Source organism: Xyrauchen texanus, chromosome 1, assembly GCF_025860055.1.
Source record: "Xyrauchen texanus isolate HMW12.3.18 chromosome 1, RBS_HiC_50CHRs, whole genome shotgun sequence".
In the NCBI taxonomy this organism is placed as follows: domain Eukaryota; kingdom Metazoa; phylum Chordata; class Actinopteri; order Cypriniformes; family Catostomidae; genus Xyrauchen; species Xyrauchen texanus.
This window is the reverse complement of record NC_068276.1, coordinates 24593615-24620716: the sequence shown is the minus strand read 5'-3', so window position 1 is coordinate 24620716 and position 27102 is coordinate 24593615. Positions and strand designations below refer to the sequence as shown.

The window sequence follows — 27102 nt, the reverse complement described above, 5'->3', positions numbered from 1 at the left end:
AATTTAGTTTGTTTAATTAGGAGGCTCTGTTCTGTCAGCGAAGAAAGTTTCTTTTTGTTCAACTTCTCCTGTGACTCCTGTCACCGCTCTGCAAAATAGCGAGAGAAGAGACCTGAACACCATTGTGCAACTTCTCAGAACAGACTGCTATAATATTTACATTCCTGTTTGTGAGCTCAGATGAACCAAATGACGAGGAAAACGGTGCTATGCAACCTGTGTAGATTCTCGTCATATTCAATAATCTCACAAAGCTTGTTCAAAAAACGTTTTGAATGAAAGGAAGTATGCATCAAGTTTTATAATCAAATAGAACTATCACCCAGTCAAATATACGCATACATATTGAATGATTGTAGATTTAATTAGTTTGTTGTGGCCAACAAGCCAGAAGTGTGTGAAGTTTGTGTGAGTGATATATAGAGAAAGCTGGCTCTGATTAACCCTTTAGCCTGGCCGCCTCTCCCACTGATAAACACGCCTATAAGGGCACACTCACAGTGGCTTGGGGAAATGGCACACATATGAGATGGATCAGTCACACACACACACACACACACACTTACGGATATCTGCCTGTCAGTCCACAGGAACAAAAGAATATCCTAAAGGCTCACACTTCCACCTTCCGACCGGCCTCTCAGAGTGTTCACATCAAATGCAAACATACTCGCAAATTGTGTCTGTCATATGCACAGGTCGTATTTAGTCTGTCTGGCTTTACTTTGTTGGTGGATAGCCATGTAGAATTAAAAAGAATCTTAAATATGGTGGCTGAATGCAGCTATTATCAGTTATTATCAGCTCCCTGCTGCTCCCCCAGACCATTTAAAACCACATGTCAGGGAACCTTTCCTGCTTTGAAGTGAATGTTGACAACAGTTTCTGCTTTAGCTTTAATAGTGCCACTCTTCTAAAATTGAGCTGTTATACAGATCATGTATGGAAGTGCTGAAAATAACACAACTGAAATGCATAGAATTACCCCATCATCATTTCATCATTCATTTAAAACCATATAGATAAAAACATGTTGCATACACAAAAGCTAGAATCGTGTTATATGGTATCTTTTAGAGTGTTAATTGATGCTGATAAGTCCAGAGAGAGTAAATAGAGAGTAACACCTAATGCACCTCATTTATTTTTATTTCTGCTTCACCATTATAATGGCACATTGAAAGCGCTTTGAACAAATGATGGGAGTGCATGTTGTCATACATGTTATGTGCTTATTTGTGAGTGACCCTACTTAATTTGAATTTGGCTTGGGTCGTTTTCCGACCCCATATTGCCCCGTCTCCCTTTAATTTCCTTTCACTTGTATACTATCCTGTCAATATTTATTTATTTTTGCTATTTTTTAGCTAATATAATAAAGCTTTCACCTCACAAGTGTGTAGTATACAATAAAAAGTGGTACCTTAAGGATCTTTTTCTTCTTGATCCTACTCAAAGCTTTCATTGGTTTTACCTTGTGTATTCTGGTTGAATTATAATTTTTACTTAACTAAAATCAGTTAATTTAGATGTTACCACATTGTTTTAGGTGATCTGACAAAAAAAATTAAAAATTCAGTTGACTCTCAGCTCCAATTGACACATTTGACCATATTTAATTTAATCAATCATTCTGAATGTCCTATATTGTCCCCCACATTCAGTGTGGAAAAATGTGAAAAGGTGTGCAGATTTCATGTCTGTCTAAGAATGAGAAGTAGATAAGGCACCGGTGAGCGAGTGGGAAGTGATGCTTGCCAGAAGAGGGTGAGAGACGGAGAGCAAGAGATCTGTGTGATCCAGCCGGTGTTGGCAGGAGAAAGAGGGGAGAGGGGGGGATGGGTGGGAGGAAGAGAGGGGGGGTTGGAGGAGAGCGGAAGACAGCCACGTGGAGGTTTCTCTCAGTAGAGCAGCAAGAGGAAGCGGAGTCCTGGGGTTAGATAAGTAGAACCAGGCTTATACAATGACAGAGTGTTTGAACCGGTGCTTTGCTTTAAAACACAGGAAGCGACGGTCGGCACAACAATGGCCCTACACGGACAAACATCATCTCTGTCCATTGATAAACAGAGCTCAGTGTCTATCTCTCTCTCTTTCCAGTGTTGTCTCTAAGGAGAAAGAATGGGACGAGAGGAAATAAGCTCTTGTTTGCAGTGATATGAGAGACATAATATGAGCGTCATAATGGAATTCTCATAGAGTTGTTTGATCTCAACTGGAATTTTTCCTCAAACACGATGTAGCCTCGCCTCTCTACTCAGTATCTAAAGTTCATGCTGACCTTTGAGAGAATTATTCTTCTCTTGATGCTTGTGTGTGCGTGTGTGTGTGTGTGTGTGTGTGTGTGTGTGTGTGTGTGTGTGTGTGTGTGTGTGTGTGTGTGAATACAAAAAGATGAGCCTGTCTCCAGCTGTGTGTTCTCCTCCCTGCATCACCTCAGCTCACACCGTACCAGCCCCAGTGTGCAGGAATGCATGGCACCACGCCAGCACTACGCTAGAGATGCACGTCAGCCCAAGAGTCCGGCCTGGGAATTTAGAGCTGCCATCACCAAACAATGCCCAGAAAGAGCTAATACCAACTAATAGACATATACACATGTATAAATTGGGTTGTGTACCAAGAACCAATTCTTGTTCAGTATCGGTTTCATTCTTAAAATACCAGAACCATACGATCGTCATGACTTTCGGATCCGTTAACGATTCCCCTACGTGCAATTTTATGTCGATGAAGATAGAACACCCTACTAAAACCTTCCCTTCCCGAACGACGCTTAAGAGACATTTTTTTTAATATAGAGTATATTTATATACATTGCAAAATATACAACTCATCCAGCATAGTCTGATTCTCAAACAAATGACTCTAATGAGCTTAGCGCGAAACATACGGCACTTCCTGTATAGTCCAGTATAGTATTAATACTGATGCGCAAGTTATGAATGTCCAACTCGAAATGCAATAAGAACTGTGGAATTCGCACAAGCCTGAAGTACAACATTAGACAAAATAACACAGTCTAAACGGTCTCTTGAACTGTTACCATTTATTAAATGTTGTGTAAATAACTTGTGAGACTTTAATCAAGTAGTGCAGGTACTGAGCTGGTTATCATATCACAATGTGTAAAGATACACAAGTTTTGTTGTAATAAGCAGAATGTTATTAACAATAAGTAAAATAATGAAATTTGTTATTTTCCTTGTTTGTTTAGAACTTTTGTTTAATGCATAGCTAGGATAAATTATTTGATTGCATTCATGTCTCTAAAAAGTATGCAAACACCTATTATGAGAACTGTATTAAATTTATTTCAAATTTGTTATATCTGCTCTGTAGAAATCAATCTGAAATGATTTCATCATTTGGCAACAGCTGCAACGTGCAGTAAATCCAATAAGAATTGCATTTCTCATTTCTAAAGAATTCTTCTCAAAAGTACTAAAATAATCGTTACTGGAATCATCACTGGAACCATTAGGGAACTAAAATCTTTAACATGAATAGGAACATTTAACTTCATTTTGTATAAACCTTTGAAATCTTAACTGAGCATGGCAGCTATATTTATACAGTAAGTATTAAGTGTGAAAGACGTATAAGCTAAAAGGACAAAGAACAGTGTCTCTTGACAACTTTTTTGTACAAATAGATTCTTTTTTTTATCTAACATCATATATCTATCAACATCTGTCGACAGCCTGGGCAGCTCAAGCTAAGCAAAACAAATGGGAGTTGGAGTGATTAATCATTTATTCTTTGTTTCATTTATCATTTGACAGAGTATTGCTCTGTTTGAGCTGTAAAATGAATGTGGACATCATAGCTCAGATAATTTGGTCTTGAAAGAAATTGATGAGAAATGTTTGAGCTCATTTCAAAATCTCAAACTTTTGACTTCAGTGTTTAAGATCACTGGAGGATTTTTAGAGGACACACATTTGAGAGATTAATAGGGTCACTTTCTCAAGTAAAAAATTATGAACAAGAGCAAATAACTATTTGCCACCATTTAAGTCTCCATTTAATCACTTTATGTCTCCGAAATCTTATATGTGATTTTTCTTTCATCATGGGAAGCTACTGTATGTATATGGGAGCTCACTTCGGGTTCCAAATATACAGCAGAATTTACAGCAGTGAGGCCGAATAAAACAGTGAGATGAACTGTCAAGGAGACAGGCTTTTTGTAAACAGGTCAGCGGAACCCGGATCACTCCGCTTGATTAATACCAATTCAAAACGGCTAAGAACAACACAGACTTACTTAGCGACTTTTTTGGCTTCTTGTTGAAGGCAGTGGCTTTTACATGGTCTTATTTGTCCAGCTTTACTTGTCTTACATAAGTAACACATTTTCTCTTGCAAATCAAGATTTACTTTCGACATTTGTTTTTAATTGTTTCTAAGCCTCTCCTTCAATCTCTGATGGCGCTTTTAAGTTTGTGCTTGAATCGCATAACGGTAATCCCGTCCATGGACAGAATTAGATGCCATGTGAAATTTTTCAACAAGAGGCTTTGGCTAAAGAAATAAATAAGAGCAAACCCTTGAGCTGGAAGTTCTGATAAGCCTCCTAACTCTGTAATCTAAACATCTGCTATCTTTAAACAAGTGACACTGTAATTCTGAAAAAAGACAAAGACTCAATCTCTCCGTCTCTCAGAGCTCTTTGTATAAAATGTGAAAGGATGAAAAAGAGAGAAGGCCAATTTAAAAGTGGGCTGATTTGGGCAACAAACAGTTCCACAACGCTAGCTTCCATCTCTCTCACTTTTCCAGAGAAAAATAGAATTTGGTTGCCAGAGCTAGCACTGTATTGGGTTACAGGCTTGATGGATTTATTTGGAACCCTTTCAGTCTAGTGATGTGATCAGTTACATCATCAATAATTGTCTAAAATGCCACTTCCCCCCATGAGCCAAAACAGTAGCAGTTTGAGGGTGAGGATGTCTCTTTAAACCACGCACATGCTCCATGCTAACAGCAGGGAAACCCAATCCTTGCATGCTGTTTTACCACTCAACTTTTACGTCTGCTACATGAAGGCTGAAGAGCTTGTTTGGAGTACTAATTAACTCTAAGCTGTTGTTTATTAAGAGCACTGGGCATTTTTTGTAGAGCTAGCTCTAATGAAAACAGAGTGCCAGTGAATTGCATTAGCAAGCCTCCTCTCATATGGCATTGGATTCTACTCTTGTCTTCTGACATTCCCTTCTTCTTTATGACCAACCGTGGCCTCTGGAGATGGAAGTTAAAATGGGTCACAAAGGGAGGCAATGGTAATGATATATGAAAACAAAGTCAGAGAAGATAAAAAGCATGATAAGATTAGTGAATTGGTAATAAACGTGAACAAACCACTAAATGAGTAAGAGAGGTTTTAGCAGAGCAGGTTTAATTATTGGCTCAGCTCGCTTGTCTGTAAAACTCTGTGTGATGCAAAGCCATACAATTTTCAAAACAGCAGAGCTACTATCACTCTATTGAAAAACGTAAGTTAAGTATGTGGCGTTGCAACATTTAGTTAGTTACTACCCAAGACTGCTGCATGATATGAGCGCGTCCACTAGTTAGGAATAACCAAACCCAGCAGACTAAAATCGTAAAGATAATTTAACTGTTAAAACTCTCGCTCCACTGCTACTAACTGAGCACACAGTAGCGTGTAGGGCATGTATTCTGGAAAGCGAAGTGTGGTCCCTCTCACATGCACTGCCTGGTGGACTATGTCACAGAGGTTACGCAGTGGCTAGTTCTGTGTGCTGTTCAACAGCAGGGGCCTTTAACAGATTCAGTCTTTCTCTTGAGAAGTGCACTTGAAAGAGTTTTTACAGCGGTGCTATAAATCTGTCCCGCTCCGGGCTATGTAAAAAAGACAGTGGTTTGTTTTTACCTGACACTTCTGAGTAGAGTGAGAAAGAAAGGCTGATGGTTAACCTCACAGTGATTGCTAGAGCGGTTCTCGGCACGTGAGAAAAAAACAGCTTGGATTTCGTTGGTTGGGCCTCAAGCTCAGAGGCTTTGAAGAGTAAGTCAAACACAGAGGGAGATATGAGACATGAAATAGAGAGTGAAAAGTGAGGACTGAGGGGTAAAGAATGAGTGTGTAAAAACAGATGAAAAATGTGAGAGAAGATTGGCTGACATACATTATTGGTGTATTGGACATGAATAAGGGAGAGAATAGAGGAGTGGGGAGACTTGTACCTGTCTCCAATAAACGTACGCGTAATGAAAAAAAAAATACAGGGAAGAAGACGAAGAGAGAATCTCCTGGCACAGGCTGCTCATGGTGCCCTTGGCTTGTGTGTGTGTGTGTGTGTGTGTGTGTGTGTGTGTGTGTGTGTGTGTGTGTGTGTGTGTGTGTGTGTGTGTGCGTGCGCGCATGTGTGTGTGTGAAGACCTTGACCACTGCCACTGGCCAGCTAGTGAATGTCCATGTCACAGAGTGGGTGGTCCACTAACCTTGCTTCATGTAACTACACATGCCAGACACCAAACCATCCTTTATCCACACACACATTGGTGCAGCTATCCTTACGAGGACTCTCCATAGATATACTGATTCTATCTCCTAACTCTACCCCTAAACGTAACCCTCACAAAAAACTTTCTGCATTTTTTAATTTTCAAAAAAACATCGTTTAGTATGCTTTTTAAACGATTTGTATTATGGGGACACTAGAAATGTCATAAACCCCATTTATACCATAATACCCAGTTTGTAAGCTAAAAAATTGTCGTTGTAAACCACCCAAACACACACACACAAACACATTTACTTAGCTATCTGAATGAGGACTTGCCATAGACTTCTATTGGTCTCATATAAAGCCATTTTTAAATACTATTGACTTACCTTACCCTAACCCACAACCTATTACGTTCTATTCGTTAATTGCACTGCTTTAAATGCATTAGTTACCTGCATTAGTATTTGGTATCCTGAACTACCAATAGACAATGTTTAACAGCACTTAGTAATATTTGTTAATGTTAATTTATTTTAAAAGTATAGGTCATTGTTTTATTTTTTTATTTTAGTTCATAACAAATGATCTAATGTTAATGTACACAGCTTTTAATGTAAAATGTATTATAATATGTATAAATTAACATGAATCAAGATTAATAAATGCTTTCAAAGTATTGATCATTGTTAGGTCAAGTTAACAATTGTGTTATCTGATGTAACGAATACAACCTTATTGTAATTTAAAGTGTTCTTAAAACTTTTTTTTTTGCATTTTTATAATAATAATAATAATTAAAAAAAATATTTACTTTATTTATGAATCAATTGTCCAATTGAAGATGTCTCCAAATGTCCCCAAAGTGAAGTTTTATCAGATTTAGCTAACATTTAGGGACAATGTCCTCAAATGATAGCTAATTACACAAACACACACATAAGCACACTTATTCTTCTCCAGCTGCAACTCTCCTGCCACTTTTGGAAAAACATCACATTTATTTAGGGCTCTAGTAAGCTTACTTTCCCCCACTGATGTGAATTCTCCCTCCTTTTCTATTTCCAGTTTTTCATTTCACATAATTGTTTGATGGAGGGAAAAAAAAGTGCAATCCACTTTGTGGCAAGAAAACGGATTTGGGTGACCACTCTGTGTACTTTGCAACTAATCCAATTCAATTATTTTAAGCAAAGAGCAAACTTTCAATGAGCCTATTCTTGAAATACTCTTATAAAGAGAGAGCTTCAAAAGATCACTCAAGCTGACTTAAAGTAAACATCAAATATTTGTAAAAGGCATGGTTTACGCACTTTATGTGGAACGTTTACCGAATAGCTGGCCGCAATGCAGACGGCATTAAAGAAAATTAACGTGAAGTGATTTTTCCAATGTCGGTGACAATGAGAACTGGGGCTAACAGTAGCACTTGTGCTGTTTTCCAAAGCCGCTGCCACGTCACTGCACTGGGACAGTGTATTTTCAGAGGCATTTACCAGCAGCTTTCATGTCGCAAACCCTTAGGGCACTTTTCCACAAAACATGCAAACCAGCACTGCTTGGTGTCATTAAGCTTTTTCTAATTTCCGTGTGCTTTTTTCCTTTCTCTTCATTAATTAGGGAGTGATAATTATGCTACCCATATTACTGTATAGTCACTTTCTGAATTACAACTGGCCAATTATCCAGACTGGTGACAGTTGTAACTTGATTGATGACAGTTGTAATAACAAAATGACAGTTTTTGACAGTACTACATGACGAGCCAAGAGAAGATGAAGATGTGAAAGTTGGGCACTGACCTGGATCTGCTGTTGAAGAAGATTGATTTTGTGCTGTTGCTGCAGAAGTTGCTGCTGTTGTCTGGCAATCTGAGAAAGCAAAAAATATATGTTTAGCTGAATGCAGCCAGACCACTTACACTCTAATAGAATTCAAAAGGCCTGAAACATTAAAGGATGTTTATGTAAGTGCAACTGGCTTCATTGTACCATGTATTTATACAGACAGATAATACATGCAATCAGAGCTTGTGGGTAACATCTCTCGTTCACCAATTGACCCTAATAACTGTAATCAGTGAAGAGCTGTAATCAGAGACAGTGCCTCATACACAGCCCCGGGTCTGGCCGGGCAATCCGCAGCAGGGTGAAAGACTGGTTTGGTCTGCCCAAGGGTGGGCCTTTATCATTCAATGTAACCCTGCCTCTTGCCTTCCCTCCCTCTATCTCTCCCAGCCCTTCAGACTCCCCTGTTCCTCCTCCTCAGTGAGCCTGACAGCCTAGGTTTAAGTGTCATTTAATTTTCATTTTCAAATATAATTACAAAGTGTTCACTGTAAGATATCACCCGTCTGCAAATGTGTCAGGATTAATTTGTGCTGGCTTCTTCACTAGTGTCAACAGTTAATTACTGTGTCGTGTCTGGATGACTAAATGACATCCCAACTTCAGGCAGCCCCCCTCTCTCTCTCTTTCTCGCCCCTATCTCCCCTTTCCTTCCATTCGGTTTGTCATTAATGGAAAGGGATACATTCTTAAGCATTTGCAAAACAGTAAATTCCCACCATAACCATTTATTAAAATCAGCTAAGCATACAATGAATATACAATCCTCATAAACTTGGATATTAATGTGGAGAACCGGGTGACATTAACAGGGAAATTCATAAATGTATGCATCCATTTCAGGTAAATGCAGACAACATTAATATGCACTCATTCATTTGCATAATAAATTTACAGCAGTTATATGGTTTAGATATAAAAACAGTGGATTTGTAGATAGATCTTTTGCGACATTAACAGAGCTCATGAGCTGTGCTTATCTGCTTATGCGTTCACTATGCCTCATTTGCTTGATCTACACATGCTTTTCATGCCAAGTTTGATCTTATAAGGAAACACTTTCCTGTTTTTCCATATTTCATCAGTTATACACTGTATATTAACTGTTACTTTGTGCATATTTCCTTACAACTGCAGAGCCCAGGTTTGTCTAAGAGTGAAATATCACTAAGTAAAAAAATAAACAAATCACTAAACAAGAAAACTATATAAAATAGCAATTTTTTTTTTATTGCCTCCTCTGATGAACGAGAAATTAAAGTGAGAAGTGGTGATGCATGGCTGATTATGTCTTCATTTGCTTTAAAAGAAGCAACATGATTTATAGGACATATACAAAATGAAGCCAATGAGACATGGTTGGGGGATGGATGCACATTCTCACCTGCTCTTGTTGTTGGCGTGCCAGCTCCATTTGCTGACGCTGTTTCTCCATCTGCGAAGCGGCCAGTTTCTTCTGTTCATCATGGGCGGAGAGGAGCTGCTCTCGCAGGCTGATAAGCTGGGTGATCATGGTGGAGAGCTGGTGCTCCTTCTCTGCAAGACTCTCTGGAGTACCTGCACCCAGAACACAAGCAGTCAACCACACTGACCCATGCGCATGTGCACAAAAATGGCAAACATTTCCAGACTCTCCCTTCTGGATATGCATATGGAGCCAGTAGATGAAAGTCTTCTCTCAAATGAGCATCCCTGACCTCATACACTCTCCCAGCAGTGAGAAGAAAAAGTTTTACGTCTAATGTTACATCAGCCAGATGTCCCTCACCTCTTTTTAAATATAGTCTCTATATCAAGGCAAAGGTCAGTTTTCCTAGAGACAGAAAAGCAAACAAAGCAAGCAAGCAGTGGAAAACAGACCCTTGTTAATTGATTTGTGCATCAGTAGCCTTCCTCTGAAATATAAAAAGCACAAAGAAGCTCCTGAGATCAGCGAGAGGCCAGGACAGAGCCAGAAAATGTTGAGCATCCAAGACTGCTGTGTCTTAGTCAAGAGGATTCCTAAAGACCACAAAGGGCAGCGAGAGAGGAATGTAAGGTCTGTCCTCTGAAACTCTAGCTCCTTCAAAACCAAGAATGGTCTCTGCTGAACAGCCTTGGTCTGACAACAGAAAAGCTTCATTAAAAGTGTGAAGGTCGCGAGCCCCCACTCTCTCTTTCTCTCGCTCTTTCTTTCCACTTATGGTGATCACAGCTTTGCGGAGAGATGGTGAGGAATGGAATTGTTCCCATTAAATAAGAGGAGCTGTCACAAAACGAGTAAAGGTGGTAGATTAGTGACAGACAATACAGGGCAAGTATGTGTACTGTATGTGTGTGTGCTGGTGACAGTTGCATGTTGGCCCTGACTGGAGGCGCTGCTGTGTAATGATTGCTCTCAATTCTCATTAAGGGAGGAGCCGAGACAAACACCTCAGAGCTGACGTGCCTCTCGCAAACAGGGTCACTGTCACCTTTACATCCTCTCATTATCCCTCTCACACACACACATACACATGCACATCAAACATAGCAGTGAACACATAATCACACACAATAGACAATAAGGATGCCTCGTAGACGTCTATCCAGGAGGAAGTGCAGTACCTTTAGCTAATCAATGCTAAGTGATACATCCAAAGTAGACATAATAGCTTGTGAGAAGCATGATGGTAACTGGGTCTCGCGTGGCAAGCTTTCTCTCTCTTTTTCCCTTTTGTGAGTAACCTGCTGCTCCACAAGAAGAGCCAGGGAGCCATACAAACTGCATGATTCTCTTGGCTTTTGGCCAGCTCAGTGTTAAATTCTTTCCTGGGTGTCTTCCTGTGTTCCTCTGGCCACATCTGTCTTGAGTTTCTCCATAGGGGCTCCCTGGGGCCCGCTCTAGTTCAACTATTTTAATTTAACTAAACACCTGATTTATTTTATCTCTCCGATGAGGAAGACCGTTTGTCTTAATAAGGTCTGTCAACCTCCAGCCCCCATTCAAAGCAATTTACTGGTCGGCCCTGTGCTGCCGTCGCCACCATAATGGAGGAGAGAGAGAGACTGCAATGCTCCATTTATCCTCTCTCAAAAAAGGCACCTAAAAGCACCCATTCAGTGCTACTGCTGCATGTGGTTTCCCTAAGCCTAAATGTACTTTTTATTTAGTCGACTACACTTGTTTGAATGGCTTATCTGTAAAATTGATACATTTGCTACCGATTTTATTAACCTTTGGCTTGAGCCATGAAGGGCCTCATTTAGCGTTGGCTGCTGACGGGAATGATATCTGCCCCCCACATGTTGAGTCTGGGCCCAGAGAGTGAGAAATTTAGCAAGAGAGGTGGGTGAGTCAGAGAGGGTTGGTAGGGGGTGGCGGAGTATCTCTCAATGGATGAAGGAAGAGCCACTCCACAAAGTCGGAAGGGATGTTGGATGTCAAATAGCTTTACTTCCCCCCACCCAATTCTCCTCCCAACTGAGTATCTCAGGGGCCCCTGAGAGGGAGGCCTACACATGGATTAGTTGTGCTTCTTCCTTATGGAAATAACAGTACGAAAATTCCTCAATCTACAAACTGCGTCCTGTGTAATTGTGTGTAGAAACATTTTCAGATATATGCAAATATATTTGTATAGTAATATATTTGCATTACCAGAGTAAAGATGATTAAAGTGAAAATTGATGTGCTATGGTCTATATATTTTTATTTCTTGTATTATCTGTTAAAAGTATGAAAATCATTTGGAATTATCTGTTAATGTTTTTAAAATGTGGAAAATAGCAGAAAAATTTAGGTTAACCCAACCTTGAATTATCGAGTAACTGCCTTCTTGGCTTCTTTTCTGACCTGTTAGTCAACTGGTAAAAAATGAGCAGCCGTGCAAGGACTAGTGCGTGTTTGTTGGTTTGTTGGTAACCGAGTGTACACGGATGTTACTGTAGCCATGTCTTACTGAGGGGTCACAGGCTCTGGAGGGCCCAGCACAGGGTCTGTGTGTGGGGAGTGCCAGTCTGCACAAACACCAACAGCATACTAACAGAGGCTCCATTGTTTGATCTCTGGCTCGATTGTCCAGAGATCACCCCAACCCCCCAACTCCACCCCACTACCAAAATGTTAAATGTCTTCCCTCGTCTTTCTCACTCCTCAAATTTCTACTCTGTTCTGGTCCTTTCTCGTTGTTTTGTGTCTGTAATACAATTTAGTAGGCCAAACTTACGTTGACTAGAGTCACTGCTATGATAATTACTGGTTTTGAATGGCATTTAGTCTATTGCAACTAGCCTTATATTTTGGTAGCGATAATCCTGTTCTTCCTGTGTTGAATTATAGATCTCGTTTAAAAGCAGATAAAAGTTTTATTGGGGTGGGCTCGGCCTGTATGCAGAGTACTGACAAAGAGGGCACTGGTGCATATAGCATTGCTCTGAGTCTGGATACTCTTGTAAAGGTGTCTCATTGCATTGTCATTCCAGCAAGAGACAAGTCTGGCCAGAAGACCTTCTTAACTAAATAATGAGTGCAGGTTAGTTTTGTCTAATTCATCACGGTAGGCTGAGGACATAAGATTCCACTCAGGAACCTTGGCTGAGCTGAAGAGGGGTAAAAAGAAAGAACGAGAAAGGAAGAAAGGAAGAATTAAGAGAGTTACGTGAGCTTCCTTTGTCAGCTGTCGAGACTGGACATAAACAGTGAGTGCGAATCCTAAAGAAACGTTGTTCGAACATTTACCTTCCTCTCCCTTTCAGTGTCACAAACCAGATTGGATGATATTTCCCACAATACAGAATACTGGAGAGAAACAACTGTGACTGAAGTGAATGAGCGAGCGAGGGAGCTGTCAAAGGGAGGGGCCAGCAGATAAAAGACACTTTGTAGGGGTGCGATTTGTTCTGTCCAACAGCTATTCTGCCACCCCAGGCCAAGCCCCCCCCTTTCCCCTCTAATCAAGCAGTCCCTAATTTGAGTTCCAAGTCCAGCACCAGAGAAAGAGAGGGCAGCTTGTTACTTTGAAGAGTCCCATGTGAAAACGAGAGATAAAAGATCCAGGCACACACTAGGACGAAAGAGCATGAAAAAAGGAAAGGAGCAAAAGAGGGAAATACTCTCTATTCTCTTCTCTTCCTTTGGTTACGACAGCTGAACCATTATGACTACATTTGAATGACTTTTTTTTCCCCCTAATGTCCGAATACTGGAATTTCTTTGTCTCTCCATCAGTCGGCTTTTGTGGATGCTCCCATATGCTGCAAGCCCATCCTAAGTAAATTAAGAGGGCTCTAAAAGCAGCGATTGTGCCCGAGCTGGGTCCAGACGCAGGCTGCACATAGCTGGCATGCCTGTCATGGCTGGAGGCTGTGAAAAGGTATATTCCCTCATCTATACCAAAAAAAAGGCACTAATTATTTTCAGGCCAGACATACTCCACAAACAAGTACTACAATTTATCCTCCCCATATGGACTCTGAAGTTGCTTGTATGTTAAATCTCACAATTCAAATTGAAGCTCTACAATGTCTATTTTATGTATTTCAATGTCAACAAATAAGACAGTATTAAAGGAATAATAGAGAATTAAAAATGCAAATTGACAGTTTTATCAGTGAACTCAAAGGTGATCACAGATAAATTACTATTAACAGTCTTTCATCCTACAGAAGCTTCTTGCATCTGAAGACAAGACCCCAAGGGTAAAAACTAGATCAAACTAAATGAAAAATTAAAGACGGAGAAAAGACAGTCAGGCAATTCATTAGAATTCTGTTCAACCTACATTTATATTTATCTTTGCTATATCCAAATACAATAGTAAATCCAAAAACTGCATAAAACTGCAACTGATACCTAAAATTATTGATTAAAATTAATGTAATAATAATAAAATACTTGAATGTTACTTATTTTAAGCAATACATATAGCCTATATGTTTTAAACAAAAGATGAGAGAAACATATAACTAAAATTTTGTGGAGTGTTAAACAGCACATTTTTGTTGTTGAATGACAAGCGGCAGTTTAAGTGATATCACATAAATATTTAGTTATATCAATATTAGTGTCCCTTGCTATTGAGATAGTATGGCCAACAGCTGTTTTACCTGGCCTGCTGCCCCATGCAAGGATCGAAACCCTGCTGATCCTGCCAATAAAACTTCATTAACTAGCATGCACCAGGATGTGCTAGCACATGCAAGCATATGGCAGCTCAAATCATCAACTCAAGAAACCATTCAATGCTGCACTCAAATTTAACATAATGCAAATTTACAGCTCTTGTCCAAGCTATAAAGAGGGAGAACATCTTGTCCTCAATTTCCACTTGTGCCAAACCAGATACAGTGCTGTGAGTATTTACATGTAATTAACTGTGAATGTTAGTATGCATAGCTACACCCACACTGAAACTACTCCAGCAAAGCTCGAAATAATTTCTACGTCACCCATCATAAACAAATTTTGACACCTTGACACCTTGCCCCACCCCCCAATATAAATGAATAAATATTGTTTAAAAAAGAAGGGGATTTTTTTTTTTATGATGATGATGAAGATAATACTTTTTATTCAACATATTTACATGTATTCTAATTTAAATCTATTATGAAAATGCTAAAAAGTGAGCCGATTCCATGAGATGTATGACTTTATGAATATATGCACAAGAGTCTGTACTATACTGTACGAAGCAGTGCAAATACTACTCTGAGTGTGCGAAGCGTATTAACACACACGCCATTAAATCTTACTGCACACTGTCAACACATTTTTTTTCCTCCCATCTCGAAAATACTTGATTGACACCAAAAGTCAACAGAGTGGCTCTTAAACAGAGACACACTTCATGCTCTTGACGTTCATGGGGCACTTTAATGCTGACTAATAATCTAATGACGACAGCAGCGATGCTCCGAGTGTAATTAAGATAATGCAAGAGCCCTGCTCTTCTCCCAGCATCCTCACCATGACACGGACTTCTTCATTAAAGAGTCCTACTGAGATAACAGCTCAAACTGACCAAACAACACACGGGATTGTCACGGGACAGAGAGCTCCTGGTGTGCATTTAAATGTTTCTCCTATCAAATTTGATCTGTTCCGAGGTCACCGCTGAGAATAGAGCTTTCCTCGTGCGCACACTTTTAAAATGACCTATTCGTAACTCACTTAGATGCCTAGACCTCTTCCTGTGTTATTATTATTATCATTAGAGAGAATAAAAGGCCCAGATTAGAGTCAACAACCAAACTAGGCAAACATTTAAGGCCTATCTTGTACTTGATTCGCAGATTCAAACATATATGTGTGTGTTTGTGTACCTACCCATAAAGATTTAATTACCAGCTGTGTATTTCCCCTTAGAACCCTAGGGCTTGGGCTGGAGTGGAGACAGAATCTGGAGACTCTTCTGTAGTCAGAAATCCAGCATGACACACACTAAAGCGGCCCGGCAACGGTCCTGCCAGCTCTTAAAACGGCATTACACGCCTGTGAGCAGAACATTAGCTCTGCAAGCCACCCTCTGATATACATTAACTGCAGCACAGTGCATTAAAGTTCTAGTGGCACACATCATGCAAAGATGTTCCTAATTTGTGAATAATTGTGTTAAACTGGATTTCACCACCTCTGTAACTGTAGACCCGGACTTGCGAATGTAACAGTGTAGGACATTGTAAATGTGCTTAATAAATGAAAATGTTTGTGAAGTGGAAATGCTTAAATGCAAGCAACCGTGGTTTAGTGTCCAGAGAAGTGATTTTCCTCTGGTCTGAACAGTATGTGTGTGCATGCGCGTGTGTGTGTGTGTGTGTGTTTGAGTGGTTTATGAGGACATTGTTTTAAGGTTAGAAACTGATAATTACAAGGTATTATGCTATAAGTTTGGTTTATGAGAACATTTCTAGTGTCCCAACATACTAAACAATGTTTTTTTGAAAATGTAAAAATGCAGAAAGTTTTTTGTGAGGGGTAGGTTTAGGGGATAGAATCTATAGTTCTTACATTATAAAAATAATTATGTCTATGGAGAGTCCTCATAAGGATAGCCGCACCAACGTGTGTGTGTGTGTGTGTGTGTGTGTGTGTGTGTGTGTGTGTGTGTGTGTGTGTGTGTGTGTGTGTGCGTGTTTTTGTGATTTACGAGGACAATTTTGTAAGTTACAAATTAGTAATTACAAGGGTATTATGCTATAAATGTGATTTATGAGGACATTTCTAGTGTCCCCATAATTCAAATCGCTTAAAAATCATACTAAACAATGTTTTATTGAAAATGTAAAAATGCAGAAAGTTTTCTGTGATGATTAGGTTTAGGGGTTGTGTTAGGTTTAGAGGATAGAATCTATAGTTTGTACAGTATAAAAGTCATTATGTCTATGGAAAGTCCTCATAATGATAGGTAGACCAACATGTGTGTGTGTGTGTGTGTGTGTGTGTGTGTATGCTGGACTGCCTCAGTGGCTGTTTTCCCTAAACACACTTCTGTTCACATTCAATAACACCATGTGAGGAGAGGCAGCAAACAAGGTGTGCTTTTCTCCAGCCAAACGCCACAAGCTAAATTCCTCAATTCATTAGAAGAGAAACGGAGCACAACTCTGCCTGCATTTATCTTGCAAATGTGGCCCAAAGAATAATAATTTACAGTGACTCATATTTCACTTGGGTACATAAGAGCAAACAGTTTGACTATTGAGGCGTTAGGGAGAGAAAAATGCAGAGCGTGCCACTAGAGGATGGGGGAGATGGAAAAATATTTTAGACGACGAGATGGGTGGAGAAGGTTTCCTCTCTCGCTCTCCGTAAGGAACAATGCCTCAAAGGAGTAATAGAGAATGATTTTTGTGCACAACCTAATGTGGCACTGATCAAATATCAAAAAGCCACCTGTGAAGTTTTGCCTTTCTTTGAATACTGTGAATATTTTTTTTTTTTGTTTGTTTTTGTCATTTTATTGATAAAATTACACTTTTTGTATCTTGCCAATAGATATAATTTGTAATTCTCTAACATATTGTATGTTTCATACCATTTTCTGAGATGGAATAGCAATGTGAAAAAAAGTGACTCACGAAGATGCCTCAAATGGTTGAGCAATTGTGTGGTTGTAGATAAAAAACAAACAAATGTTCATGCTTATTCCTAAGTGTCACATCACATATCTACACTGGTACGAGCTCTCTGCTTTTAACTGAGCCAGTAAGAATCAAGGCAATGTTAAATTGGATAATCATGTTTTCAATAAATCCAGCTGCTGGAACAATCAGAGCTCTGTACGCTCACAGTCTGCCCTCTGTCAAAGAGCATCTTAGCCAGGTACGAAACCCATCAAAATCACACTCAGTCCTACTACTCTGTTAAAGAGCTTCTACTTATCTACTGGCCAAAGGACGTTCTATCCAAAACCATGTAGATGAAACAAGGAAAAGGCCTTTTCCAAAATCAACCGTTTTCATGCTATCGCACCATAATATTACATTTAAGATTTTACTTTTTTGGGAGGTTGGGGAGAGGGGGGTTGCTGTTTGTACTCTGATTGCATGATTACAGTTTGAGTTTTAGCCATTGTATCACATGTTTTAAACAGTTAGGGACATCTCAACATTCAAGGTGATAAACAAAACGGCTTTGAAAGTGCTCTGATTGATTTAACACAACAAAGCCAAAATAAAATTCCACCAGAATATTAATTCAAATAATTGTTTTGAAAGTGTCCAGCAAATATCAAAAAATTAATGAGGGATGCAAACGGTGGCAGTGTATTTAATTGTACGAATAATTAAATGTTGCTGTAGTGAGCCGTAGCTTCTCATCCATTAAAAAAATGTATTTGACGTCAAAAGCCTTAATTGCACCAGCAGCACTTCTTTGCATTAAATTTGGCAATTAAAACCTCTCTGGCATATATCTGATGTGTTCTTCTTTATTCGTTCATATTTCTCTCTCTCTCTCTCTCTCTCTCTCTCTCTCTCTCTGTCAGACAATCGAGCAGGCACTTCTGTGGCTTGGACGTCCTCCAGACATCCTGCTTCTCCTGCTTTGTGGTTTTGTTTTGCAGATCTCATCTCTCTCTTCACTATTCGTCCTGATTGACAGCTGAGCTCAGGTATGAGAACAAACATACCGCTCCGGCGGCAGTGGGTGGAAAACGATCCACAGCTTACTCTGCTTCACACGCCGTACCCAGTACTACTGCCCCTTACTCCAATGGGCTTTAAGAGAACACTCTAAAGCATTTCAGCAAATTTTTGGCCTTCCTGTCAGGCCTTACTTATACATTTTTATTTTCCATTTAATCTTACCAAACAAACAAAAAACACACTCTCAAACACACACACACACACCTGGTGGAATGAATCATGGAACAATGTTACAGATAACTAATTTAACACATGGATAAAACCAAAACTGTGTGAACTGGTGTGAACATTTTGTTTACTTGTTGTAGTGCAATGGGAGATAATGTTGTGTTGGGCATGTCTGGACGTGCTTCTGTGTTTTAGAAAGCAGTTCTGTGTTCTCTGAGATATTGCTTTTTTTCACTCAGCACTATTGTTCCTTGTCCCCTCAAGCAACCAGTCACCTTCTTCAGCTAGTAAACTGTTTCTTACCACGGCACAGTGTCTTGACAGGTTTGCAAAATATGTAAAGGCTTTAAAGAACAGCTGCATAGATCTCAAGCATCTGTATGTCAAACACTCAAAGTGGAGCTATATGTTTTAAAAGCGAGTAGAAATATAGTTTTAATTTTAAGACACAGTTCGGTGGGGGCAGCTATTTCAACATTATTTATTTATCGAACAAAGATCAAAGGCAGTTTTTTGTAGCATGGGGACAATGGCACAAAAGAACTGTGGCGAGAATGCACATTGCAATCGGTTCAGATACGAGAGCAGAAACAGCAAGGCCAAACGGGCAACAGCTTGCTTTTCATCCTCATGCCATCTTTTATCTAGTGCTCTCCTCTATTAATTTCAAGCTAGCGGCATGTATGGCCTTTGTATTGATTTTTTAAACATACTATTAATGCGCTCTCTGATTAATCTAACACTTTAGATCTTAATCATAAGTTGTGTGTGTTTTCTCTTTTTCAGCTTGGTGCCTTTGTTTGTGTATTAATTAAGCAGACCTTGTGTGTCTCCAACCCCAAGCTTCTTTTTTAATTGCCTGTATTTACATCAGGCCGACTTCAAACGCAAAGAGAGACATTTTGTAAGGGGGAGCACAAAGAAGGCCTTTGAAATGTCTACAGTCATATGAAATGGGAGGCTAATTAGAAACCGTAGGCTGCCGGTATGATATGAAAAGTAATTCTGTCTGTTTCCCTGCAGCCGCCCGAAGCCTCGTTGGAAATAAAGACAGAGGCCACCGGTGAGGTATTATCAACGCCTTCTACCTGTTTATACCTTTTAAACATGACCTCACCCAACACCATTTATCCAACAGAAAATACCCTGTAATTTATAAAGATCTCCTTTTAAAGGGCTAAATCATTCCTCGCCATTTTCTCCGCTGCACTTTGATCTACAGTGCCACATAAGGGGGCAGGTACAATGAATCTGGTTTACCAAGATGTGATTTACATTTGTGGGTTCATTAAGGTTATTGCCATTGAATGCCCCCCCCCCCCCTTCAACCCCTCCTCCAGTAATTAAAACCAAGGACAAATGTTATTCATAATTCTATATAGCACAGGGAAGGAAAGGAGGGCCATTAAGCGAGGGAACAAAAAAACAATAACACTTCTCTCCAATGTTATTACCCTTGCAATCTCAATCCTGCTATTAACTGCCTCCTAAATGTCTTCTTCATTAAAAAATACCCAGACATACGCTGTAATATTTGATATTCAGAGTGTTATGACACCTGTACCTCGCCGAACAGAAAAGGCTGTTATTGAAACATGTGGTTGCATAGTTTCCAGTGGGGATGGGGAGTTGGTAACCCTCACAATAATCAAAACAAGCAAGTACAACCCCCAATATTTATATCATGATCAATGGAAACATGTAAATGCCCACCCCCCAGTATTCAAGCCAAATCTACACCCTTGTGTGGCTGTAAAAAGTGAGTTCAGTAGGGAATGTAGACGGTATTACTACAGTATGTGACAAATTGATTGGAGCTCTGTTTCTGCATGTGTCTGAGATTCTTGTTGGTAGGAATAAGCTACAAACCCAAATGTGCCACAGAAAGGGAGAGGAAATAAAAGAAAGTGAGAGGGAGGAGTGCGTGGCTGGAGCTGGGGTGAACTGGTGTGTTATCAGAGAGCTGTTACAGTGTTCTTTTGCTACATAAACATTTCTCTGTAACAGCCAGTGCTAAGACCTGCTTGCATGAAGAAACACACACACACACACACACACACCCAAATGCTCATCCCATGCCATGCACACCTTCACTGGTTATAAACAGTGCATGGGCTGAACTGTCTTCCAATACACACTCTTATAAATGCATTCTTCTCATCTTTTCTCTGTTTACATCAAGCCCCCTTTCCTTTTAAAGTGTAAAGTTTCCTAACTACCCATTAGTAAACTGAAATGCATTTCACTTGCCTGAATACACAGTAATTCCTGTTTAATTGTCTTTTCTGAGTGATAAAAATGCAAGATATCCCCAATAATGTGTTTCAAACCTGTATAATTGTCATGCTGAGGAGAAAGTTGTTCAAATTAAGATGGGGTGGTAGCGAAAAGAATTTAGACAGGAAAGATAAGAGTGACTAAAAAAGAGTTGTTTTCTGATCCTTCCCATATTATAGAGCTAGGAGCATATTCCTCATTAACTCTGATTGGAATGGAGACAGTCTTAACTTTGATAGAGACAGATTTGTAAGTAAGTCACAGGAGTTTTCTTACATTTGATTTCTCCTAACAGTTCGCCTGTGTTGAGTCGCTCCATCTTCTCTTTCCAGTCTTTAGAAAGGAGTTTCTCCATGCAGGAGGATTCTGAAACAAAAAGAGGATATCTCATAATCAAACTGAATGTATATTCAATGGGGACAAAATAATCATTTATCCTAGATCCTGTGAACAAATTCAATAGCTTGTGTCAGAGTACATTTTATGGGTTTAAATGGTTAAATTGAATACACATCTAAAGTATAAAAACAAATGCACTTTATGAACGACTGGAGTAAAAAGGCATTCAGACAACAGTCTTCATTGAAACACAGCATCTCTCTCAAATCCATATCTTTGACTATCACCCACAAACCTTGAGCAACAAAACAATTTCTGCTCATAGAAAAAAGGCGTCTCAAAGACAATGAAAAAAAAAAAAGAAACAGGGAAAAACGTTCACATTGAAAAGGTGTGTTGAGCAAAATGAAAGAAACAAATTCCTTCCACTTCTTAGGAAAGTGAACGTTACACGCACCTGGCTTTCAAAAGCCATGGTACTCGATAATGGTCGAGCCCACGTTCTGATGTATGGACCGTGGTAATAACGTGAAATTCATAAGTAGCAGCAGTGTAATACAGTAGAAAAGTATGTCACACCAGTTGATCGAGTATTAAGGGTGATGTATAAAGTTCAGAAAAAATGTTTTCATTTATAAAAGTATGTCTGAATAAAAAGCTTGAATGCAGCGCAAGTGCAGTACATTCTCTAAAAACGTCAAGGTGAATATATTTCTACCTCAAGCCAAAAAACAAACTGAGAGAATGAAAGTTTCTTTAGTACTAATTGTTTTACATACTGTACATTAAAGGGAAAGCATGGTGTTCCTTAAATTTTGAACCGTACACATACAGAACTAAATAAAGAAGACACATATGATATGTGGATTATGTGCGATCTGGCCCCTGGTCTTCTGAAGGTCAACCAAAGAGGTTGAAAGAGTGATAAGAGTGAGGCGCTACACAAAGACATTAAAGGGGAAGGTATGAGATGGGTCTGCTTGAGTGGCCCCACACAGCCGGCAATGATGAAAACAATTAACATTTGTCTGGCAGACAATGAATCAGGAGGAGGAATGGCTGGAATCCGCAGAGCCGCGGCCCCAGGGTCGTTGATAAAGAACACACTGCTAACCAGCAAGAGTCTGAAGCTCGCAGTCTGGGTCAGCCTGTTCCCATCACACAAAACACACCAACACACCAACACACACACAGGACAGTGGTACACCCAGCTGAAAAGACATGCAGTGGATTTGAAAGGAGAGAAATCGGGCAAACTGACCAATGGGCTCAGATTTATAGCTGGGCCAAAACAACAGACAGTATTAAATAAGAGCATGTATTGTGTGAAGAAGAGGATGGCATGGCCAGGCCGTAACGATGGATGCCAGGCCACGCCCTTCTCTTTGTCACATCCTGATATAAAATGTTTGTCCTGTACGACCGAAAGATTTCTACCTTTTCAGAGCTAAGGAATTAGATTTTTGCAGGCATGACTTCTGCAGAGGGCCTGTGGGTTGCCGTTCAATGACATCATGGGCAGGAAGAGAAGAGTTTGTTCCCTGTGTGAAAGGCTAAAGGGCACAGGGCTAAAGCAGACATTCTTGCACGATGCTAGCAGCCTTCCGGCACCGTAAGTATTTAAATCACTCGCGCGCACAATGAATCATTTGTGAACACACTTTGGCTAACAAAAGGGTACAATTCATGTACTTTGGGTATTCTGCTTTGCATGCTTTGTGTCTGCGTGTATTGTAGTCGTATCTTGAGGTACACCAGGCCATAGAACATTCCAGATGAGTGAAATCATTGCACTTATGAATGTGCTGTGATGCACTCTCCATCTCATGCCTTAAAATTGATTGTTGCAGTTATGCCTCTATTATCATTCTAATATTATTTCCTTATTGACTTTACCAATCCAGGACCTTGTTTCCTTGACTTTTTGAAATGCTAAGGCCCAGTGTTTTATCTGTGTGTGTGTGTGTGTGTGTGTGTGTGTGTGTGTGTGTGTGTGTGTGTGTGTGTGTGTGTGTGTGTGTGTGCGTGTTTTTGTGATTTACGAGGACAATTTTGTAAGTTACAAATTAGTAATTGCAAGGGTATTATGCTATAAATGTGATTTATGAGGACATTTCTAGTGTCCCCATAATTCAAATCGCTTAAAAATCATACTAAACAATGTTTTATTGAAAAAGTAAAAATGCAGAAGGTTTTCTGTGAGGGTTAGGTTTAGGGGTTGTGTTAGGTTTAGAGGATAGAATCTATAGTTTGTACAGTATAAAAGTCATTATGTCTATGGAAAGTCCTCATAATGATAGGTAGACCAACATGTGTGTGTGTGTGTGTGTGTGTGTGTGTGTGTGTGTGTGTGTGTGTGTGTGTGTGTGTGTGTGTGTGTGTGTGTGTGTGTGTGTGTGATTGAAGTCTGTGATGCTGCTCTTGCCCCTGAATAGCAGTGCTTCCTTTCTCAACTCACTCCCCTCAGACAATACTCACATACGTACACACAAGCACCCAACACACAAACCAAAAATTATAAAACAAATAGCAGTACATTCTTTCCTCCAGGCTGAAAAAATGAGTTGGAAAAAGAGAAACTTCCTTTTATGGCACAGGGCTGGGGTGGAATTGTCCTATGGGGGTTAAATGGTTTTAGGGAAGACTTTTCCCATGTTCCTCCTCTCTGTCTTGCACACACAGAGCTCAGCACAGATGCTTCTCCAGCACTTGATCATTAAGGAATGCGCCAACTGTTGGAGATAATGCAGTGCCAGCTCCCATTCAGCTCCACTCTGTTTCCGGTGAGAGTATCCCCCCCATAATGATTTTTATACTGTATGAACTATAGATTATATCCCCTAACCATAACCCTACCCCTAAACTTAACCCTCACAAAAAACCTTTTTTCAATAAAAAAAAAAAACATTGTTTAGTATGTTTTCTAATCGATTTGAATAATGCAGGCACTAAAAAAATTCCTCAAACCAAATGTAATTACCAGTTTATAACCTAAAACCACCCACCCACACACACACACAAACACACATGCAACAGCTGGAATGTGCTGAAGCTGTCCTCCATAACATTATTACCTGAGAGAGGTGAGAAATATCCAGCATTTGTGGATGATGGTTAGGAACACCCACAGAAAACAACCCGTCCACTCGTGAAACTACGACTCCGATTGCAATATTTTAATGTGACTATACTTCAGGAAAACAAGCAGTTAACGAGACGGACGTCTGGGTTTTTTCAAAGTACACTTATAAATCTAGAACATTTCAAAGGAATTTAGATTAATAATAAGGGGATATTTTTTGCACAATTTCCCAAGTTGCATTCCATCTTCACCAGCGAGAGTATAAATGCCAATGGAAACACTGCTTAACATCTGGATAATACTTAAATGTCACACTAACATATTACCGATGTAAAGAAACAAAAGTGAACCATTCATTTCCAAAAATCAAACAAAGCTTCAGCCATATCCATTCATCTCTCAGCGCTGCTGCTACTTCAATTGAAATATTCAGCTCAGCCCATTGAAAAAGGTAAATTTCCTCCCCATATTTGCATTTGTATTTCAAAATACAAACATCCCCAGTTCAGAGACAGTATGAGATTTATAGACTCTGCAAACTGAGGAGGAAGTGTGGAAAAGATTGTACTTGTCTAGAAAGGCCTGTCAGAGGCCTAAAATGAGTAGATAAATAAAGCAAGCATTAACTTTATTGTTGTTATCCCGTGGTGGCCCCTTGCATCCTCTCTTCTCCTCTAAGATAAAGTGTGACGTGGCTTGGGGGAAAGAAATTCAGCCCAGACGAGATTGGAATGAAAACAATAGCCCTTATCGTTGTCCTATTCACATTTCCCATGGCCCCACCATCTCAACAGATGGCTTAGCCCTTTGCCACATTGGACCCAGTGGAGCTTTCTCTGGCCCTGCCTGTCTCACTGATATGACATTGCACTATGGAAAGAGCTTAGAGGACACCCTACTGATCTACAGTCTCTTGAGCACCACATTCATGACAATAAATGTCAAAAACCGAGAATGAAAGAAGAAACAATAAAGAGAGAGATTGTTCTTCAGAGAGCACTGCGTCCCCAGATATACTTGTGTCTCAGTGTTGGTGTTGTTGCATTAAAGCGTCACCCATCTACACACTCAGGAGGCCATCCCTATCAAAAGAGTGGAATTAGAAAGCAGCACACCCATTTCTCCCAAATCACAACAAAATAGCATGCCACAATCCCTCTATTAGCTTTATAAACTATGAAAGTCAGGGAGCCCACTGTAAAGTCAGAGGAGAAACTTACTGATTTCAGTGCAGTCACAGCAGGTACACTCCAGTGCATCCTAGTCATACTAATGGACCATCTACACTTGCCCTCTGTGTATCTATCAACTCATCTACAATCCAAACTCAACAGCAAGGTTTGTTGCCAGACAAATCTTCTCTTATTTACAATGGCAGCTCTATTAAGAGACCTTGAGCAAAGATTGGTTGACAAGATTGCATAAATGTTTTTAAAAGAGCAGCATCTCTGTAAAGACTCAGGGACTGTGTTAAGTGTAACACTTTTCATCACCAGATGAAACCCAGGGCCAATAGTGCATGTTTTACAAAAACGCAACTGCAACACACTAACAGGAAGCATTGATAATTAAGCTCAAAGCTGCTACATTTTCATTTGAATAGCTTTCTATTGCTTTCAACTTCAAGTCAACCTGAAACACTTCCATTTTTCAAAACTTTATTTCATCCACTGGGGATTGATTGGATCATCAATAGTGCCTTCTACAGAATGTGACAGGTGGTTGGAGGGGAGAAGCCGAAAAGGTATTTTGTGGTGGAGCAAGTCTTTTTATTTTATGATGAAAGATTATAAACACTTTTTTTTTATTATTATTTTTTTTATATAAGGTGCACTGATGAACAATTCACAATGAAGAAAATGAATGTGCATGGCATCAATTTTAATTTCACTTTGGGTCAGGATGTTGCCTTAATGTAGCACAAATGTATATAATGAAAAGCTGTGCTTAGATATCTCATCTGACTGCCTTAAAACAGTTAAGCCAAACGAGTTCAATGTGCATTAGTATTATATAGTTATGTTGAAAACTACTTGATCAGTCTTTTTGCAAAAAAATCTGTTTGCCATCATTAATGACCTCTACGGTTGTGCATGTGTGAGATGTTGTGGCTGTGTCATGCCCCTGAAGCTGCAGTTGTGCTGAGCGAAGAGGGTGTACCCCTGTCCCGATGAGTCCTGCCCTGTGGCAGACAGCCAGAACATCTGCCAGCACCCCCAGGTCCCACAACGCCACTGTAAACCCCACCACAGGAAGCTGCTCTTCCCCCAATCAATCCTTACACTCGAGAAGTGAGAGAACGAGACTGAAAGAGTCACAGAGAAAGAGAGAGACTCTCTCTCCAGAAACACTCCACTTCACAGTGCACACATCATTACAGCTGTCCTTAGTGAACTGCCCTATTGTCCTCATCCTGTTATTGTCAATTGTCCACCAAACACTGCATCCATAATCTAACTTCCAATGAACTGTAGCTGAAATATATTAAGTCTCTTACTCTCAACTGACCTCAAAAAACATCAATATTATATTGAGAGAGTGCTATGACACAGAGCTGTTGGTTGATTGTCATAAAATAAATATATATATATATATATATATATATATATATATATACAGTTTAAATTATATTCATAAATATAATTTCTTATTTGTTCTTGTTATTTTGGAATAAAATAGGATAAGGGAATTTCTTGACAGGTTCCATGAGAATCACCCTCTTAGAGGAAAGGAAAAGCATGCACCCGCTTTAGCATATCTCTGGTCCACTTTTCAGAGGATACACAGAATTACCAAATCAATGATC

General features: G+C 39.7%; 1 protein-coding gene across 5 annotated transcripts in view; it reads right to left on the bottom strand.

Annotated features, from left to right (window-relative positions):
* Nucleotides 1-27102, bottom strand: part of LOC127629095 (transcription factor SOX-6-like) — a 166502-nt gene that overhangs the window by 62456 nt on the left and 76944 nt on the right. For all 5 annotated transcript variants that reach the window (XM_052106349.1, XM_052106429.1, XM_052106492.1 and 2 more), the window contains 3 exons: nt 21152-21241; nt 9708-9880; nt 8279-8347 (listed from right to left, as the gene is read on the bottom strand). In XM_052106349.1, the coding sequence (XP_051962309.1) occupies nt 8279-8347; nt 9708-9880; nt 21152-21241 (332 nt within the window). The remainder of the gene's footprint in view (nt 1-8278; nt 8348-9707; nt 9881-21151; nt 21242-27102) is intronic.